This window comes from Podarcis tiliguerta (genome assembly GCF_965153285.1).
Source record: "Podarcis tiliguerta genome assembly, chromosome: 9".
Taxonomy (NCBI): Eukaryota; Metazoa; Chordata; class Lepidosauria; order Squamata; family Lacertidae; genus Podarcis; species Podarcis tiliguerta.
The window spans coordinates 44,011,825-44,032,508 of NC_139542.1; the positions used below are offsets into that span (position 1 = coordinate 44,011,825).

General features: G+C 42.9%; 1 protein-coding gene across 12 annotated transcripts in view; it reads left to right on the forward strand.

Moving 5' to 3' along the window:
• Positions 1–20,684, forward strand: part of PALLD (palladin, cytoskeletal associated protein) — a 219,867-nt gene that overhangs the window by 180,277 nt on the left and 18,906 nt on the right. For 6 of the 12 annotated variants that reach the window (XM_083457026.1, XM_083457031.1, XM_083457032.1 and 3 more), the window contains 5 exons: positions 5,203–5,338; positions 6,409–6,510; positions 8,241–8,291; positions 9,195–9,416; positions 16,143–16,292. In XM_083457026.1, coding sequence (XP_083313152.1) covers positions 5,203–5,338; positions 6,409–6,510; positions 8,241–8,291; positions 9,195–9,416; positions 16,143–16,292 — 661 coding nt within the window. The remainder of the gene's footprint in view (positions 1–5,202; positions 5,339–6,408; positions 6,511–8,240; positions 8,292–9,194; positions 9,417–16,142; positions 16,293–20,684) is intronic. The other 6 variants (XM_083457030.1, XM_083457034.1, XM_083457035.1 and 3 more) reach the window with 1 other exon arrangement.

Sequence of the window (20,684 nt, forward strand, 5' to 3'; positions counted from 1 at the left end):
GTAACATTTGTTCCCGAACATGTGGCATGGGAACATGAGCAATAAATATCACATAAACATTTCAACCCGAAGGAGCTTCATTTTTGTGAATTAGAGGCCTCTGTAGATTGTGGATTTGGCAGCACTGCCGGAACCATCATTGTTCAAGTGAACATCTTCCAGTTGGACAGCTTTAAAGTGCTAGATTGCCAGCATATAGGTTTAGGCATTCCAGAATCTTGCGTTTTTAAAAACACACACAACCAAAACCTATGTTTCTAAAGGTTTGTTTACTGCATGCAGAAAACATTTAGAAATAGCAACTTGGATACATAATAAAAACCAGTTAAACAATTGCTTAACTTGAGAAATACGTGCAAAATTGAAGAGTATGCAAGAAGGCCTGGAAATAGAATGCACCGCCAATGAGCGGGCTGTGGCAATCCCTGGCAAAATTCCTGGAGCCCATCCAGCCCTCTTCCTGTCCACAGAGATCTGTGAATTTGCTTCATAGACATAGTTTTTCCTACCCTGCTCTGAAACTCCCTCCGGGCTTTGGGTAGAAGAGTTTAAAGAGAGTGGTGTGTCCCACTGGTCAGCTGATTTGTGGGATGTTGCTCCCATTTTAATGAACTAGAATTTGGGTTGTCCCTTCCATTTCAGGCTACTATGCTCCTTGTCCACAACCTTGGCTGTTGCTGTCCCTTCCTTCTGTCTACAAGTGGTTATCACGTACAGCAGAGATTGCTGCTTCCTATCTATGCTGTGGGTCTGGTTGCCTTGAATCAGAAGATGCTGAGTGCATTTTTCAGTTGCATCAAAAACAAATTGCAGGTCTTAATGCTTATTTTTCTTCTCTCTGATTGACTGTGTTCATTACAGCCACCAGGTACATACATAGCTGGATCTATTTCCAAGTCCTCTTCAGATCAGTACAGCCATGTAGCAGAATCCCAAACCGATTCTGTTTCGTTCCTTTCTGTCCATATGAAAGTGCAGTTTAATTGTATCTCCAAAGGCAAATCCAAATTCTCTCTCTATTTACATTTGTGGAGTCGCATGGCTGAGCCTGAAAGCACAGCTGGCTCATAAGAAGTCTCTGCAAATATACAGTACATAACCACTAGAAAGAGAATGTAGTGTTAGTCATCAGTCCATGGCTAGACTGGAATCCCTTGCAACGTCAGAGGGCAGGAGAATGCATTTTCAACTTGTGAGTATGTCAGCTTGAAAGAGGGATAGAAGCAGGATTTGTGCGAGATTGGTTGTTCACATTCTTTGGTGCAACTCTGAATGTTCACAGAGAATTCTGCTGTGTGCATAACTCCCAGCAGTAATGGCTCTGAGTAGGAACAGCCAGCCACAAACATAATAAAAGCCTTTAAAATGTAAAAGAAAACATTGCTTTGGAATGGGCATTGTTTACACATTCCAAAATTACCATTAGATTTCTTTTCTTTTCTTGCTGATGTTAAATTTAATTGCTGTTTCCATGTTCTTCAAAGCAGTCAATCAAATATGAAAGGTCTATGGGAATTGAGAGGATTAAGGAATGTTATGTGGCGGGGGGGGGGGGAGAGGTTGCATTTATTTGAGTGGAAGCAGCTGGTTGTCTCATCCAAATGTGCTTTTTTTGAATTTGATTTTGCTTCGGTAACTACCAAGTCACCCAGTGTCCACTCCTTTTTATCATTTCCTTTCATTGACCATGGATGCTCATAAGGAATATCAAAGGAAGACAATACATCATGCTGCTAAGCAATTCATTAAGCAGCATACCCCACCTTCTAAGTGAAGCTGGCTGGTCTGCAAAAGACTTCTGCCATAATGTGTGCATGCACATGACGTCACAGATAATGGCTTCAGTTGACTAATGCAGTCTTTTGTGCAGAAGCCCTTTGCCAGCTGTAGTAGAAGTGCCCAGCACACAAACTCAAAGCTACAATATCCCATATATATTGGGTTGCAGCCAACGTCTTAATTACATGCGGCAGTGTGAGCTCTTGATCTCTTCCTTTCCCTGCAATTTTTTGGCGGAGGGTTGTGGGGGAGTCCTGACTCACATAGCCTTCAGTAACAGCAGTTTGGGCTCCAACAATATTTTCTTCTTCTTTCTCCTCCTTATCTATTGGAAACAAAACCAAAACATGGACACTTTTTAATGTTTGGGGTTGTTGTTTTTTATTATACCAAAGCAGAATACATTTGTGGGTGTAGCAGCAGTACTCGCACACATGAAGGAAGCGAGGCATTAAGGACATTGTTGTCCTCAGTCCCATTTGCCACCTTAATAAATCCTGTTGGGAAAGAGAATCCTGAAGACAGGACAAAAACCTGGCTGGAACACAGGTTTTACCCAGAATACTCTGAAGCCACTGCTTCACAATAAACACGGGTGATTCCCCATAATTGCACTTGTCCCAACTTTTATCAAATATCTCTGAGAAACTTCATAATGGCTCACCCGGCCCCCGCCATGTTATTTTGTAGACAGATACTGTGAAGAACAATGTAAGTGTTATCCACAGTTATGTTCAGTATGTGCATAACATAAATTGATTTTATTAAATTTGCCCAGAGTTATGAAGGACACAAGCAGATCTTTGACCAGATGCGCCAAGTCTCATTCATAATCCGGATGGAGTGCTGTGGGTTACTCCTCAATAAGCATTGGACAGTAATTTGGCTTAATGGGAAGCAGGGGGTGCCAACTGTAATAAAATATAGGGGGGGCAGGTAAGCCCCACCTCACATAATTGATCACATGATGGGGCACGCACACATCATTTGGCAATGCCCATCAACCTTGGAGGGGCCCGACCCCTCAGATATTTTGGGGGGGGGAGCTGAAGGGACCTTGTACCCTAGGAGTTGGCTCCTCTGGTGGGAAAGGAGGCACTCTCCAGGTTGGTACAGTAGCCAAAAGGACTGACCTCTTCTACCTTGACAAATGCTTGCATCTGGAAGGGTTTATTTCCCATATGCTTTTTATCTACTTCTATTTCTAAGTGATTGCTGCAGTAAAAACATTTTTCTAATGACAAGTGACCTGCTGTCAGTCTCAACTAAACAAACCCACAAAGCATATGTCATACTCTATTGAGAGAGAGGGAAGGGTGCCCTGGCTTATTTACTCAGGGTCTTTTGGTAGGGCACAAGCCAACCGCTTGCTGCTTTTGGCTTACTGACCTGGCTAGAGGCCTGTGCACTTGCCATGTTTGAAGGGGGCCTCATGGGTGATTGAAGTTAATGCAAGTTTACTTTTTAATGGGAATTTTGTTTTATTTTTGGTAAGTTTTGGATAATATCCAATAGCTGAAAAACATAGTTGGTTTTATTTTCCCTTAACTTGTATATTTATTTTATATATTTATTAAAAAATATGTTGCTTTTTGGTTTAGACAAAAAGGGCTCAGGCGATGGTATTGAGGTTCTTTTTTAGATACCAAAGAACACAAGTTCCATTTATGTGAAATTCAGGGAAAGGCTTTAAACAAATAAATTGCAATAGCTTTTGCTTAATATGGGGTTATGTGTATGGATTAAAAGGAAAAAAATTGTGAACATTAATATCAGTGTAACACTCTTATTCCCAAAAGATCCTTAAGAGTATATTGTAGCTTGTAATTCTCTTAATTTCATTAATAATTATCCAAAATGGTTGCAGAGTGGAATACAATAATCACTTGTGGTTATGTTCCCTTTCAGTTCACTTCCCTTTCAGCTAAGGGAAAGTTGTCTTTCCAGCAGTGAAGATCAGTATCTTTATGGTTCTGATCTTATTTGGATTCATATACCAGCAACATGTTCTTTTTAAATTTGGCAGATGCAGCATAATGTCATTGGTCTTGTTTGCACGTCACATTAAGCCAAACAGTCCAAGTCTGTTGGTACACTGTCAGAAGAAAATTATAGCTGCTTTGCTCCTTCTTGGTTCCTGCTGTTGCTACACTGCCAGTAGCTGAGCCATGGTTTGGCTTAGCATTATGTGTGAACCCAAGCTTGTATTTGGACTCCCCACAAACAGACCACAAGCAGTAAGCCAAAGACAAACCTTGGTTTGTTTGGAGTTCATAAGTAATGCAAAGCCAAACCATGGCTTAGCTCTCAATAGTGCGGCAGGAAGAGGAGTGAAGTGGCCCTGATTTTGTAACTGTATCCCAGCACACTTGCCCATTCAGGCTTACCCAAATTGTGTTATGCACAAACCAGGCAATTTGTGTGCTAAATTTGAATTCATTGTTTCCAGTGAATATTTTTATATCTCCCACATTTTGTACAGATTTGGGAAAAAAATGTTTTGATAGACGAAGCAATAATAATAATAATAATAATAATAATAATAATAATAATAATAATTTATTATTTATACCCCACCCATCTGTCTGGGCTTCCCCAGCTACTCTAGGCGGCTCCCAACAGAATACGAAAAACACGATAAAACATCAAACATTAAAAACTTCCCTAAACAGGGTTGCCCACAGATGCCTTCCAAAAGTCAGATAGTTGTTTATTTCTTTGGCATCTGATGGGAGGGCGTTCCACAGGGCAGGCATCACTACCGAGAAGGCCCTCAGCCTGGTTCTGTAGGCCATGCTAAGAAACAGATTAATAAGAACCTCCCTGCTCTGGCACCCCACCCCAAGTTCTTACATGAACATAACAATTACATGTGCTCTGCCCATTTATTTGTAATTTTGTGAGTAGGATTTTATATATTGTTTGTGGTACGTTCAAGCAAATTACAGATACTGAGCCTACATGGAGTTTGAAATATTGCTATTCTAACTTATCTTTTTCTTTTTTCTTATCAACACACACATTGTGTGCGTGTGTAAATCTTCAAGGAGAAGGTTTCACTTATTCATTCTAGAAAGAAATGAGTAATACCAGCTAGTTGCCAACACTGGGGCTGGCATTGTTGGGGACCTGCCAAGGATCATACCACTAAAGTGGCCCCACTGTCAACCTCTGGCTCTTCCTGGTCCTGGTGGTCCTCCTTGCTGTCACTGCTTGTTCATGTGACCAGAGTGAGGTGATAGGTGTAATTGCTTGCCTTGGTCTCTCCCTCTGGATGGTTTTATTGATTGGAGGACAAGTGAACAGGGATTGGGAAGAGGAGCAAGATGGAGATGGTGCATGAAACCATAATAGTCTGGGGTAACTGCTCTCTCTGTGTATAGCACCCACAGTGTCTGTAAATTATCTATGTTTTCTTTGCAGTGGATTTCCAAAGAAAACAGGCAGAACTGCTAGGATTGCATCGGATGAAGAAATTCAGGGCACAAAAGATGCTGTTATTCAGGACCTGGAAAGAAAGCTTCGCTTCAAAGAAGACTTACTGAACAATGGCCAACCAGTACGTAGCGGCAAGATCTTTATTGACAAAAACCAGTAGAGCCACATAGTAGAGCCAGTGTGGTGTAGTGGTTAAGAGCGGTAGTCTCATAATCTGGGGAACTGGGTTCGCGTCTCCGCTCCTCCACATGCAGCTGCTGGGTGGCCTTGGGCTAGTCACACATCTTTGAAGTCTCTCAGCCCCACTCACCTCACAGAGTGTTTGTTGTGGGGGAGGAAGGGAAAGGAGAATGTTAGCTGCTTTGAGACTCCTGAAGGGGAGTGAAAGACGGGATATCAAATCCAAACTCTTCTTCTCTTCATATTTGGTTTGGAGACAGTTACAGTCGTACCTTGGATCCCAAACGCCTTGCGAGTCGAACATTACGGCTCCCAAACGCTGCAAACCCGGAAGTGAGTGTTTGTTCCAGTTTGCAAACGTTCTTTGGAACCCAAACGTCCTGAGGCGAGTTCCTGCAGCCAAACAGACTTCTGGAATGGATTCTGTTTGAATTCCAAGGTACCACTGTATTTCAAATGTCCCGACGCGAGTTCCTGCAGCCAATCGGAAGCTACGCCTTGGTTTCCAAATGTTTTGGAAGTTGAACGGACTTCTGGAACGGACTCTGTTTGACTTCCGAGGTACCACTGTATTTTGGTTTTAATGTGTAGAATACAGCACATGGAAGGGGGGAAAGCACAGTGGTAAACTGGCAAAATAGACCTTGAAGTAAAGCAGACACTTCACAAGAAGAGAAATAATAGATGTGTAGTCTTACAATGGGTTGGAATCAGAGGTTCCCTTCATCTGACAGGAGAGTCTCACTCCAATGAAAATAGCTCTTGAAGCCAACTTACTCTAAAATGTAAAACTACAGAAGATAGGCTTCCTTTACGTACTTTATATAAGAGCATTTGCATAGGGGCTGTAAGGGTAAAATGTCCCTCCAGTTTTTGTTCAGGGGAAAAATGTGCCCTAGGGCATGGGCGAGTCTCAGAACTGACTCCTGTAATGAAGTTGCTGTTTGCTGTGTTGCCCATCTGCTTACCAGTAACTGATGCTAATTTCTCCTTCTCTTTCCTTTTGTTTAGAAGTTAACCTACGAGGAGAAGATGGCTCGACGACTGCTAGGTGCTGACAGCGCTGCAACTGTATTTAATATTCAAGAGCCGGAAGAAGAACTGGCAGGACAGGTGCGGCTACGTAGCTTTGCACTTGCACAGTAAAAAGAGCCAGTTTATTTCTCTTGGTTCTCTCTGCACCTGCTTGTTTGAGGGCTGATTGAAAGCATTGCTTTTTTTGCAGTAAATGGAATCATGCCTGACTTGGGTTTTAGGCTTATACCGTGGATTATTGCTGAAGGAGGCATGCTTAATGCCCCCACACCTGATTCATGACTGCCTGAATGGTGTTTCCTTCTTTACATGAAGGAAAAATAGACCAAGATCTAGAGGGTTTATCAATGTGCATCTTAGCTGCACTTGAATCCCATAATAGCATGCTATCCAGTATGCCCATAATTGAGAGAGCCGTGCTTCTGTTTTAGAAAAGGATTTTGATGCACATTCCAACTCTTGATGATATAGTCATCAAAGGACTCAATGAAATTTATTTTTAATGCCAAAAGTGTGCCAAATAGTTTCTGCCTTAGTCAGCCTCTCCAGTGTGACAGGTATTCTAGACGTTCTATCATCCACATGAATATGCATAACCGGTGCGTTTTTCTTTTTTAAAAAATGTTTTGGGGTACTCTCATTTTGACTCAGGTGAATTTCCATTTTATAGCTCAAATTGGGAAAAAGAAATACAGTAAATGGGCAAAAGTACAAAGATTCACAAAATGTTTAGGGGTATGTGTACCCCTTCGTCCTCCCAGAAAAAAAGCACTGCGCATAATGTTCCACTATTCCTGATAACATGGAATATCTGAATTTGCCATAAACCTTTCCCCCACCCACAGAAAAAAATGTTTACCGGCATTTTCTCTGCCATTTTCCCTCTGGGGCTTCCTCCCATTTTTTGTATGTGTAGGAAAGAATGGATAGTGCCGTTCTCTTCTTGAAGGTCATAGAAGTGCTCCTGTACTTCAGTAGCCAGTACAATAGGTGAGGGAGACAACCAGTCCTTAAACCAGGATAGCTAACCTGTCGCTCTCTGGGTATTCCTGGACTAGAACTCCCATTGTCCCTGACCATTGCCCATTCTGGGGCTGCTGGGTATTTAAATCCAACACTATCTGAAGAGCCACAGGTTATATACATGAAGGATACAATAATGAAAAATCCAAGAAAGTCTAAAGCTTTGATTAGGAAGTATACAGAAAGCCTTCACCAAAGAAACATGGATGTAGGCCCATCAGTTAAATTAACTACATGCATAATTTTAAGGGGTGGGGGAGACCTGAAGATTTTATGGGATGCCTAGACTGTGTCTGCTGGAAGAACTATTATGGTTGGGGCAATTGTTTAATCATACAGATGGATGCATGATTCCTCTTACATTAGCAAAACTCTGACATCTGAAGTTAGCCTGAACAAGAGAATAAAATCATGTAAATAAGGGTGATTTAGCCATAAGCAATATTTTAAACAAGACAGAGTGCTTTCACCTCACAGGATAAGGTGGAAGTGAAATTTTAACATCTTCTCCTTTCTAGCCCCTTCTTTCCTTCTGATCTTTCACTGTCTCAAGATAAACCACGGTCTCTGCATCTTGTCATCATTTTTGATTCATCAATAGGTAATCTGCACTTTGGGGCACAACCCAGGTCCAGAAGTGAGATGAAAAGTTGGAATAACTTTGCCAAGTTCAACTAAAAATATTTTTTTCAATCTGAACATGTGGCACATTCTGCTGAGTTCTCTCTGGCTGGAGTTGAGTCTCCTTACTTTCGGTGTCTATCTTCTTTTTCTGCCTTTTGCAGGGAACTGGCTCTCTCGGTGCTTCTGTAGTGACTACCAAAGATGCTCAAAAGGTTTCACTTCTTTTTTCTTTTTTCTGACTTGTTTGTTTTCTGATGTCTTTTCCTTTCCTGACTTTACAAATTTCTGTTTCCATAAATTTATCTCTTTCTTTGTTATGCACAGTTTTTTAATGTTTGTGGCTAACATTTTAAAGCTTTGCTGTGCTGTACAGCCAGACCTTAGTTTATTTATGTGATACATTTATTGGATGGTAGCCACCAAGAGCAAGTTATCCTGCATTAACTTGACATCTAAAGGGATGGCTGTCTGTAGCTAATCTGAATGGAAGAATGTAGTGTTGAATTCTACCTGTTGTCTAAATGAATTCCTTGTTGGCACATGTAAGAAGGTATCCAGCTGAATTTCAAAGTATTCTAACATTTCTATTGCATACAACCATCTCCCTCCCTTTCTGAATTTGGCACTTCAGGTGGCTTTTATTGAGAAAACAATAAATAATGGGAGGACATGGAATGTGACCATGTGGTAGGTCCTTGAAAGTGCACTGCACAATTTCCCAATCTCCAGCTATGCCATAAATTCACTGTTACCATATGCAGTTCCTTTCCCAGTGCAGGAAGATGATAATACTGGATTTACCATACTGCTATTCTATCTGCACAAGCATTGCAGTTTGTCCCATGAAATTTTTGGAGATGTGGTGGGAGAAGATGCCCCATTGCACAAATGGAAGTCCTTGTGCTGGGCTTCCGCTGACAAGGCTAGTTAGATGAATCCCACCCAGGTATTCTTATGTTTTACATTCAATAATACAGTTTTCCTCTTTAAGTGCAATCCTAATGGATTTTGTAATTTTATACACACACACACACACACACACATATATATATATATATATCTGGAAAATGAAGTTAACTAACTGGAAACTTAGCTGAGCTTTTCTTGTTTGGTAGGAATACAAAGTCTCCAGTTTCGAGCAGAGGCTGATCAGTGAGATTGAGTTTCGGCTGGAGAGGTCTCCTGTAGAAGAGTCTGATGATGAGGTCGAGCATGGAGAAGAAGACCCAGAGAACAGTGTGGCACCGTATTTTGAGATGAAGCTGAAGCATTACAAAATATTTGAAGGAATGCCAGTCACCTTCACCTGCAGAGTGGCTGGAAACCCAAACCCAAAGGTAAGAGAAAAGAAACTTAATTGGAGGTGCACACAAAGCGTCAGTGGGCTTTCGGTTGAAACATAGAATCATAGAGTTTGATGGGACCCTGATGATCATCTAGTCCAACCCCCTGCAATGCAAGGAATTGTCATGTAATTCTACTCAGGATTGATCCAGAGCAGAACTCCATTGTATAGTTAGCAGAGTAAAAACTTAAATACGTTGCAGGATTCCCAAAAAGGACCAGAGGCAATTAATATTTCATCCAGCAGAGCTTTACTGCTACTGAAGGCAAATGAGCAGAATGGTCACAAATCCAATATATTCAGGATTGGCACTGTCCATAAGAAATCCAGTTGCAGCAGACTTAACTTAAACTTCTAAGGCTAAAACCTTAACACTAAGCATACCACGTACAAAACACCACAACAGAAGGAAGAGAGGTAGAAAAAGAGAAAGTGAAACTCCTACTTGCTTTACATTTATAGTCAGCATCACCTTGACAAAAACAGATAAGAGAACCAGTTTAAGCCAGCTGTACTCAATTTATCTGAAGGAATAACGCAAACACCATGAACCCTCTGCTTGTTTCTTTCACACAGAGAAGCTTCCAGAACTCTCTTGAATTAAGTAGAATAGGAAAGATCAGATCAATACTTTCTATACTAAGAAATGCAAACTGACAGGAATATGCACCTGTCCCTTACAGAAATTGAACCTGCAACCTTGGCATTACCAGCACCATGCTCTGTACAATTTCTCTTTTGGTTAAATGTGCTCAGCAGTTCACACAAATGGAGCCTATGGTCGCCAAATTTCACCCTGTGGCAGCTTTCAGCTCCCAGTTCAATGGCCATGTAATACCAGAGCTCAGGTTGTCTGTGCATCCTTGTGGTAAACAAAGCTGTTTGGGGATCCTATCATGTGGAGCGAAAAGCCCATACAAGGCATCATAGCATTCTTCGATCATGTGGAGTGAGATGTGTTTGCTGAGTACCTAATTAGGTCTATGAATTTGGAGTTTTCTTTCCTGCGGCCTCTTGTTGTCGTCCGCTTGGTGTCAATAGCAGTGGTCACCTATACCTAGAATTGCAAACCCTGACAGAAACATAGTGGCCAAGAACTCCCCAGAACCACTACCATGGTTTTTGGAAGTCTCATCTCTCTTCCCATGACAATATATGTTCTGAAACAGGAGCCAATTATTCACCCTGAGTCATTCCCAATGACAGAGCCAAGAATCGTTTGTATCAGAGGAATGCTTTATTTCTACTCTTCGCATATTTGTTGAGAATGGTTTGCCATGGAGATAGGGAATCTTTTGCACAAAGTCTTGGCTGGCAAAGCCTAACCCATAAAAAAGCCTCTCTAAAAGGGCAAGAAGTTGAAGTCACAAATTGGATCACCACTGGGGGTTGTTGTCAGATCAGAGGCTTTGCAGTATTATATATCTGATGAAGATATCAGCATGTATAATTAAACTGACTTAATGACATCGCCAGGCTTATTTTATCTTCCTGATTCCCTGTAACTGCTTAGGCCTGTACCCTTTGTCTGAGGTCACTCTGCAACATAATATTTTAGCACAGTTGATCAATGAACAAGATCCGTACGTAGTTCTTGTCAGGTCTTGCTCTAAGATTCAGTTCTGGATAACATGTGAATAACCAGTTCTGATGTAAGATTTCTTCCACAAGCATGCATTCAGGAAGTCATTTCAGGAAATGATCTTATGTTTTCCAAATAATACAAGTTGGGTACTGAAGGGGCCTGCAATGGTTTATGGCCAACTCCCTTTTCAAGAACTTAAAAACCAGTTGTGAAAAGAACTCTTCTGAAATTCTGGGAGTTCTTTTTGACCTAATATACATTACTACTACTGTTATAACTATTACATTTATTATCCAGCCACTGGAGGTGATTGTTACAGGAGGCAAAAACTTTTAATCACTATTATATTTTTAGTTATAAAAAAATTATAATTCTGCACAATTTTGAAAGTATGCCCAGTTTTTTTTTTATTTTTGAGCATTCAAAATTTTATAGTGAGCTACAAAACCTTTTGGAGCAGATGCAACTCTCTCAACAGTTTTATCGTTCACATTATCAAAAACTGAAAATTAAGATCTTGAAAATCTTGCATTTCAAAATTTGATTTGTGGTTCTGAAATTTAGGTTTCTGTACTTTAAGCTTGAGAATTTTTCTCCAAAATTCACTGCAAAAATAGACAAAGGCAACATATATGTGATAATGGTAAATTTCAGGGGGGAAAGACTATGGCTTTGGGGCAGAATTGACATCCTGCATTAATTGTTGCATAGCAGAATTTTTAAAAAATAATAATGAAAAAAACCATATTTTGCTGCTTTATAGTTGTGTTAATCTAGGACACCAGGTATTTACTGTATCGCTACTTCCTGGCAAGCCTTCTGATTCTGTAATGAAAGAAGTGTGTTATGTTATAAAACAATTACTGGCTCTTACAAGATCAACAGATGTCAGGTAACATTACGAAATCTGAAGTGTACAAGTTCAAACTTATTTTTGAAGCTTTACTTTTGCTAAGTCCTATAGGTTTATAAATGATAACATGCCTTTTTATGTGAAACAGAAAAGTGATGTCAGTGTAGGAGAACACATTAACAAGCCCTTGTTGGCAGCATAGGCATTTTGCAGTCCTGCACACACATGCAGTAGGAAGAGATACAGCTGACTGCTGAGTGAAATTGACGCACGGTACTTCTCAGTGCCAAAGAACCTTACATGGAAGTATGAACTCCCAGGAGCTGGATGGACAGTGATAATAATAATAATAATAATAATAATAATAATAATAATAATAATAATAATTTATTATTTATACCCCGCCCATCTGGCTGAGTTTCCCCAGCCACTCTGGGCGGCTCCCAATCAAGTGTTAAAAACAGCACAGCATTACATATTAAAAACTTCCCTGAACAGGGCTGCCTTAAGATGTCTTCTGAATGTCAAGTAATTGTTTATCTCTTTGACATCTGATGGGAGGGCGTTCCACAGGGTGGGCGCCACTACCGAGAAGGCCCTCTGTCTGGTTCCCTGTAGCCTCACTTCTCGCAATGAGGGAACCGCCAGAAGGACCTCGGCGCTGGATCTCAGTGTCCGGGCTGAACGATGGGGGTGGAGACGCTCCTTCAGGTATACAGGACCAAGGCCGTTTAGGGCTTTAAAGGTCAGCACCAACACTTTGAATCGTGCTCGGAAACCAATGCAGATCTCTCAGAACTGGTGTTATGTGGTCCCGGCGGCCACTCCCAGTCACCAGTCTAGCTGCCGCATTCTGGATTAATTGCAGTTTCCGGGTCACCTTCAAAGGTAGCCCCACGTAGAGCGTGTTGCAGTAGTCCAAGCGTGAGATAACTAGAGCATGCACCACTCTGGCAAGACAGTTCACGGGCAGGTAGGGTCTTAGCCTGCGTACAGGTGGAGCTGGTAGACAGCTGCCCTGGACACAGAGTTAACCTGTGCCTCCATGGACTTCTGTGAGTCCAAAATGACTCCCAGGCTGTGCACCTGGTCCTTCAGGGGCACAGTTACCCCATTCAAGACCAGGGAATCCCCCACACCCACCGCTCCCTATCCCCCAAAAACAGTACTTCTGTCTTGTCAGGATTCAACCTCAATCTGTTAGCCGCCATCCATCCTCCAACCGCTTCCAGACACTCACACAGGACCTTCACCGCCTTCACTTGTTCTGATTTAAAGGAGAGGTAGAGCTGGGTGTCATCTGCATACTGATGAACACCCAGTCCAAACCCCCTGATGATCTCTCCCAGCGGCTTCATATAGATATTAAAAAGCATGGGGGAGAGGACGGAACCCTGAGGCACCCCACAAGTGAGAGCCCAGGGGTCTGAACACTCATCCCCCACCACCACTTTCTGGACACGGCCCAGGAGGAAGGAGCGGAACCACTGTATGACAGTGCCCCCCGGTTCCAGCCCCTCTAGACGGTCCAGAAGGATGTTATGGTCGATGGTGTCAAAGGCCTCTGAGAGATCCAGCAGAACTAGGAAACAACTCTCACCTTTGTCCAAAGCTCGCCGGAGGTCATCAACCAGCGCGACCAAGGCAGTTTCAGTCCCATGATGAGGCCTGAATCCCGATTGGAAGGGATCCAAATGGTCCGCATCCTCCAGGCGTGCCTGGAGTTGTTCAGCAACCACGTGCTTAATCACCTTGCCCAAGAATGGTAGATTTGAGACTTGGCGATAGTTGGCCAAATTGTCCGGGTCTAAAGATGTTTTTTTAAGAACCGGTTTAATGACTGCCTCTTTTAGCGGGTCTGGGAAGGCTCCCTCACAGAGGGAAGCATTCACCACCCCTCAGAGCCCATCGCCCAGCCCTTCCCGGCTCGCTTTTATCAGCCAGGATGGGCAAGGATCAAGGAGACAGGTGGTCGGTTTCACTTGTCCAAGCAGCCTGTCCATATCCTCGGAGGTAACAGATTGGAATTGATCCCATGTAACAGGACCAGACAGAACTCTAGCACTCTCCCACCCTGGCCCTGCTCCCACGGTGGAGTCTACCTCCTTCTGAATCTGAGCGACTTTATCTGCAAAAAAATTTGCAAAAGCATTGCAGGAGATCTTGGGGTCCCTACCAGGCCCCGGTGGTACAGGTGGTTCTGATAGACATTCCCTTCATTTTTTTGCATAATGATCAAGCATCAGGAAAGGTTAGGATCTTGACAGAATTGGCTGTTGTAATCTGTACAGTAATGGCTTTGGGTCATCTCTCCTTTTTGTGCTTTTGGGAATGTAATAATACAGCAAACATCGCTTCCAAGTGATTGAGGTCTCCAAGGTGTCTTGAGAGTGAGGGTGCTCTGTTAATCCACCTCCTTGCCATGCTTCCTCAAAAAAAACCTTTTAACCAGGAGCTTTCAGGCAAGTTGCCCTGAGATTAAAGATCTTCCCATGAGTTCCTTGCACAAGTCTCTTCTTCATTCATGAATATCGGAAATGGGTAGTCAAGTGTGCCGGCGCCCTTGTAAGCTTGCTCATTCAAAGAGGTAACTAATGCAAGAGGGATGGCTTAGTTTGTCAGGTCTGCTTGTACAACTGGGGGCCACATGTATTTGATGCTGTGGGAAATCCTGCTTCACTTCCCACTACTGATGATTAACATGTGTACTGTTGCTATATCTGCCTGCAGCCTAAGCGTAACATCATGTCCTTCGATGTGGAGTTATTGAAGAAATTGGTTCTATCCCTCCATGAGTATTTTACAAAGCTTGGGAGTGGTCCTGAAGTCAAACAAATATAACTCTGTATACAGTGGCTAAGAGCTGGGAGGGGGAGATTGTTTGGGGGCCCCTTTCCACCCTTTGTAAATGAAAGTGACCTTTTCTGTCTTCATTTCAGAATTACTGATAACATTTCAAAGTAATTATAAGCAGCACATGTATTCTGCACTGATAAACTAATGCACGGATGTTAGTCTCGGTGCAAACAAATCCTGGGTGGCAATATCTGGTGAGGAACCCATTAGAGGGAAGGGCAGGAAGGAATGTTCACTGATGAAGATCAAGTCTAAATGCGTATCACCCTTTTTTGGGCAAACTTTTAGTTTTGCTCTGCTGGACAGAAGCTTGGCCTGCCCAGCTGAACAGTTTGTGAGCTGCAAAAAAATATCTGTAGGAAAGTAGCTCTCATTTGCCTTCTGGTTATCACAGCATTAGAAGAGTCCAGTTAGTGTGACCTGTGCGTGTTTGTGTTGTACGCTCATTTGGGAGGAGAGGGTCATGGCAGGATGTCCTGATCCATCCCACATACGTTTGTTGATTGTCAGAACAGACCCAGCACACACACAAAATGTGAACACAGCCAGGACCCTGCTATAATCAGGATCTCTGATTGCACAGGGGAGATTATATGCATGTTGTTCGTTCCAACAGTGTGTTGAATGCAATATAGGAGGGCCTGTCGCCAAGATTTGTCTCCCTCACTCACCACCATCCTGTATTCAGTGTAAAAACGTGGGTCAAATGTACAAGGATTTGCATTTTTCCATGTGTTGAGTTCAAGAAGCTTAAACCACTCATAATGTCTGATAGGTAGGGGTGCCTAGATAAAAATGTAAACCAACAAACCTCAGGCATGTCATTTTATAGATGGGTAGACACGCCACATAAGCAGGATATGGCAGGAATTCTGGTGTGGAGGAAAGCCACTGTTTACAACCTGCCCCTTTTTAAAAAAGAAAGGATGAGGTTAAAGTGACTTGAACAAAGTTGCATGAGATGACATCAGTGCAGTGCTTTTTAAGCCCAGTTTTGGCACTGTTGATTCTTGTCCCTCACTTTAGTCACCTGAGAAAGGTAAGGCAAGCATGGGTGTCTGACCAAGTTCAGACTTGTAGTTGTATCCAAGGTAAGGGAATATGAGCAGGCTGTTAGTTTGTGCCTGCACCTAGCCACCCTCCTTGCCCAGTTTTGGCATTGGTGGCAGCCCTTAACTTTACAGCTCAACTTCTTGCAACAACAAGAGAGGACCACTAGCCTCCTCACACACAACAAGTGCAGATCTCCAGATGCTGCAAGTAGGTGCACCAGCCGCTGTTAGACATATGGAGAGCAAGAAACAAAAAGAGGAGGAAAGGCAGGGATTTGTTCCATATTCTTATTGTGCCTTTTGAGCCGATGAGGCTAGTTCTGATTCCTGTATCTGCCTCCTTCATCTCTTACGTTTTGTTTTCTGACACAGATCTATTGGTTCAAAGATGGGAAGCAAATATCTAAAAGGAGTGAGCACTACAGGATGCAAAGAGAACCTGATGGGACCTGCTCTCTCCACACTGCAGCTTCCGCCCTGGATGATGATGGGAATTACACTATCATGGCGGCCAACCCTCAGGTAAACCAAGTCTTGACTTAGGAGTAAGCATACTCCTGGGCACAGATCTCGAAAGCATTTGCAACCTGACTCTCAGCTAACTTCATTGATGGGTCATGTCATTTGGGATCAGATGATACTTAAAGCATCCATGTTCATCTCACACCAATAGGGCGGGACCAGTAGATGTTGCCAAGTTGCAAGCACATTTCCTCCAGGGGATTATTAAAAAGAAGGAGGTTTTTCTGTCGTGACCTGATTCTGAGCAACTGCCATCTAGGCGGTGTTCTTGTGCAACCTTAATGCACCCCATGTTGAGGATGATTAAGGTCTGAACAGTCATGCATACTTTACCCCTGATACTTTGTGATGGCCACCTGCCAGGGCTCCATGTCCCCTGAGGGAAGGGGGTTTCTGGCTGACACAGGTGTTCCCCCCAGTTCAACCCACCTTGACTAGTTCTACGAAGTTGAATTACAAATTCCCCCTGAAACTTCTTAATGGTAGTGCAGGTTATGGGCTTCTGAACATGTCGTTGTTAAAATCAGAGACCATACTGGTTTATGAAACAAGTAAATCATTTACTAAGAGTTTACTAAGATGGAAAAAGTATGGAGTTTTAAGAAAAACTATACAGTGCAAAAGTTACTGAAAACCAGTATATTCCCTTTTGAGCACAATAAAGTAGATTAAAATGCCATCCACTTCCCTTGAACTTAATCAATCCCTCACCTCACCAGATTCACTGATGAAGCTTACTCTTGAGTAGCAGTCCTTTCTTCTTTGTCCTTCTTGCCACCTTTCTTCCCTTGGCTTGTAAAGCTTTTTGTTATCACAATGAGATCCACTTTGATCTAAATGTTTCTAGCCTGGCTACCTGCATAGATGGATTCCCCTTGCCGATCACAGGCTCCACACAACTGGCTATAGGAAGTCGTGGAGCCCCTCAGCCGAGAGATATGCCAAACTCCTTTTCTGTAATGAAATTCCCTCTTTCCAGTTGAGCCCCAGGGGCAGTGTGGAGCTTCACAAGTTAGCCCATGAGTACCCAAATAACAAGAAAGATATGTATTCCCATATAACAGTCCATGCAACAAAGGAGCTACGGAGGTAATTATATGTTACGAGAAAACTGGGGCACCTGCCAATAGTGGCAACACTATGCTGAATCCCCACTCTGTCCCCCATAATAAAACTTACCCCTTGTCCTGATGTCCTCTTGGGTGTTTCTGTATACCCCACCAGGCTAGCCAATGGTGTAGAGTGGCAAACTAACAAAGACATTGGGTAAGTTCTACTGCCTGTTGCAGAAAGAGAAGGGGTCAGCTTAACAGGGGGCAGCAGGATAAGCCGTGCTCTTTTAGTAAAAGTTAGAACACAAGTGCCTTGTGTGATTGCCAAGGGAAATAATACGCTTTGCTTCTTAACCCGTGTTGCCCCTTGGGAACCTTGGGTCAACAAATGCTGCTCTGTTTAGGTAGAAGATTTCAGAAGCAAGGTCGAAAACCTGCTTGTCAACTAATGTGACCGCCAGAGCGGAATCCTCCAGAAGGAAAGTAGGCCCTTAATTGTTGGCACAGTAGTCTCACTGGGAGGTTGTTTCATGACAACCTGAGACCAAAGAAGTGGTGTTGCTTGCATCTCCAGTAGGCTAGAGAGCAAGGGTAGCCAGTGCAGTGCCCTCCATATGTTGTTGTACTCCTGCTCCCATAAGCCCCAGCCAGCATGGCTAATAGTGAGGCATGCCCACTTGTTACTGTTGCTTCTTTGTTTTAAATGCATTTGTTCTTTTGTTTTTAGCTGCTTCTAATGATTTTATGTGCAAATAGTGGTTCAGAAGGTGATTAATAAATTAAGCATAATAATAATAATAATAATAATAATAATAATAATAATAATAATAATAGGAATTGTGATCCTGCAATGTCTTGAGGGGCACCACATTGACCATCCCTGAGGTAGAGGAGGTTTTTTTATGGTACATTTATTACCCCCCCTTGAGTGTTTTAAAGCAGGGGTGTGAAACATGGGGCTCTCTCAGGTATTGTTGAACTACAGTTCCCATCACCCCTGAGAGTTGGCCATGATGGCTGGGGTTGATGGGAGTTGGGATTCTAGAAAGACCTACAGGGGCACAAGGTCCTCATCTGTCAAGCTTCAGGGAATTGGCTTCCTCCCCGCCCCCTTGGCAGTAGATAAACAGAACAAAGGAAAAGGAGTCTTCTTACCAGTTAGAAACTTTAATAACCACAGCGAGAGAACAAAGAACACCTCTCCTTGAAATAGCGGCGTTCCCAATTAAATGCACTCCCCTCTCCATCCCTATTAAGCTACGTTACTCCTGTGTCTTGTGATCTGGGCTTGGAGCTGCTATGTTTTCTGTTCTGCCACTTTCTGAGCTCTCTGGGACTTTGGGGAAGAGGGGTGGCTACTATCCAGAGACTATGAATCTGTTAACTCTTTCTCTTCTAGTGTTTCTTTTGCCAGCTGTTCCCCATCCAGTATTTCCCAGCTTCTGCCTTCTGAACTATGCCCCTCTGCAAACCACTGTTCCAAATCTACACTGTCCTTCTCCAGGGAAGAATCAGGATCTGGAGGAGGGGGTGACTCCCACCATTCTTCCTCAGCGCAGCTCTCCTCAGCACGGTCCCTGACATCATCCCTGGTTTAAAGCAACAACAGCCTGACGCTGTGCATAATTACTATTTGTAAGGCCATCCAACTGAGTGTGGGTTGTTCTCAGGCAAGGAATGGCAGCTGAAGTGTGCTTACTGGCACATCCTTTTCCAGACACCTACTTTGTTCCCTCCCTCTTCTAGATTGCAATCTTAAGAGTCAAAAGAATAAAATATATTTGGTGTAGCACCAAAGATCTTTCCAAACCCAAATTGCAAGTAGGATTACATTTTAAAATAATGAGCACTATCACTAAAGCACAGATTATCCTCTTTGAGAGTGTTGTAGTCTGTTATGAACGTTGCTAGGCTACTTAACCATAATGGTTCCATTGCTGAAAGGCTTGAGAGCCACCACTGTCCCCCACCCTTTTGTGAAAAATACATCACACTTGGTTTGGTATCACAAATATTAGAAAACCATGAAACATAAATGTTGAGTCTACAGAAAATTACTGCTGTGAACATATATAACATTTCCTATAAGGCATGTAGACACTACAGTAGTAATTTCTGAGCTCTGTTAGGGCACACTGCATTGCTGACAGAAATTGTGCCAGTTCAGACATAAGACTAAGCTATGTTGTAGCATTGCATGCACAAGACTTGAGTTCATCCCCCTCTTTTTCTCTGGTGCAGCCATGAGGAGGATATTGGAAGCTTCCACTTTTAAACTAAGAAGTGTTCTTGGTTACGTCTTAACTTGGGGAAACTTTGATTAGGTTAAGCTCAGGTTAATTTAATCAATTCAGGATGAAACCATGGTCATGATCCTGACTCGTTTACTAGCCAGTTTAAACTAACCAGAGTTTATATAAGTTCTGACATAACAAGAAGCATCATTTAGTTTAAAAGCAGAAGTGAAGAATTGAGAGGACAGGATAGCTTGTGAGCCTAAGGCTCTCTCACATAACACCACCAAACCATAGTTTTGTGATATATCCCCAAAGGCCCATGAATAAAATAAAAACCCCTGTAAGATCCAAATATCTGTCCACAAATGAAGCAGACTGCTGCATCTCTCTCCAATCCAGTGTTGTGACCTTGCCTGCTTCCCATCTGCCTCTGCTGTGAGTGGGTTATTTTGCCACATCTCTGCATAGGGACTTATAGGAACATTCAGACATAGCAGTTCTTTGCATCTCTGCACTATTGTAGCTTTGCCTCCACCTAATCAGGAGGCATTGGGATGCAAGTGGTGCTGTGGTCTAAACCACAGAGCCTAGGGTTTGCCGATCGGAAGGTCGGCAGTTCGAATCCCTGCAACAGGGTGAGCTCCCGTTGCTCAGTCCCAGTTCCTGCCAACCTAGCAGTTCAAAAGCACATCAAAGTGCAAGTAGATAAAGAGGTACTGCTCCGCCGGGAAGGTAAACAGTGTTTCCGTGTGCTGCTCTGGTTTCGCCAGAAGCGGCTTAGTCATGCTGGCCACATGACCTGGAAAAAAAATGTCTGTGGACAATCGGCGGCTCCTTTGGCCTGTAAAGCGAGATGAGCGCACTACCCCAGAGTTGTCTGCAACTGAACTTAACTGTCAGGGGTTCTTTACCTAATCAGGAGGCATATCTAGGACAGGGTCTCATGTGGACACACAGGCAATACACCCATCTGAAAGCGATGCTGGAGACAGAGTCTAGTTGAGGAACAAGCCATTTCCAAATCCAGTTGCCACAGAGGCACGTGAACCTTAAGTCAATGCAGGGTGGTTGTTTTTTACCACTGAATGTTTGAGTGTGCATGC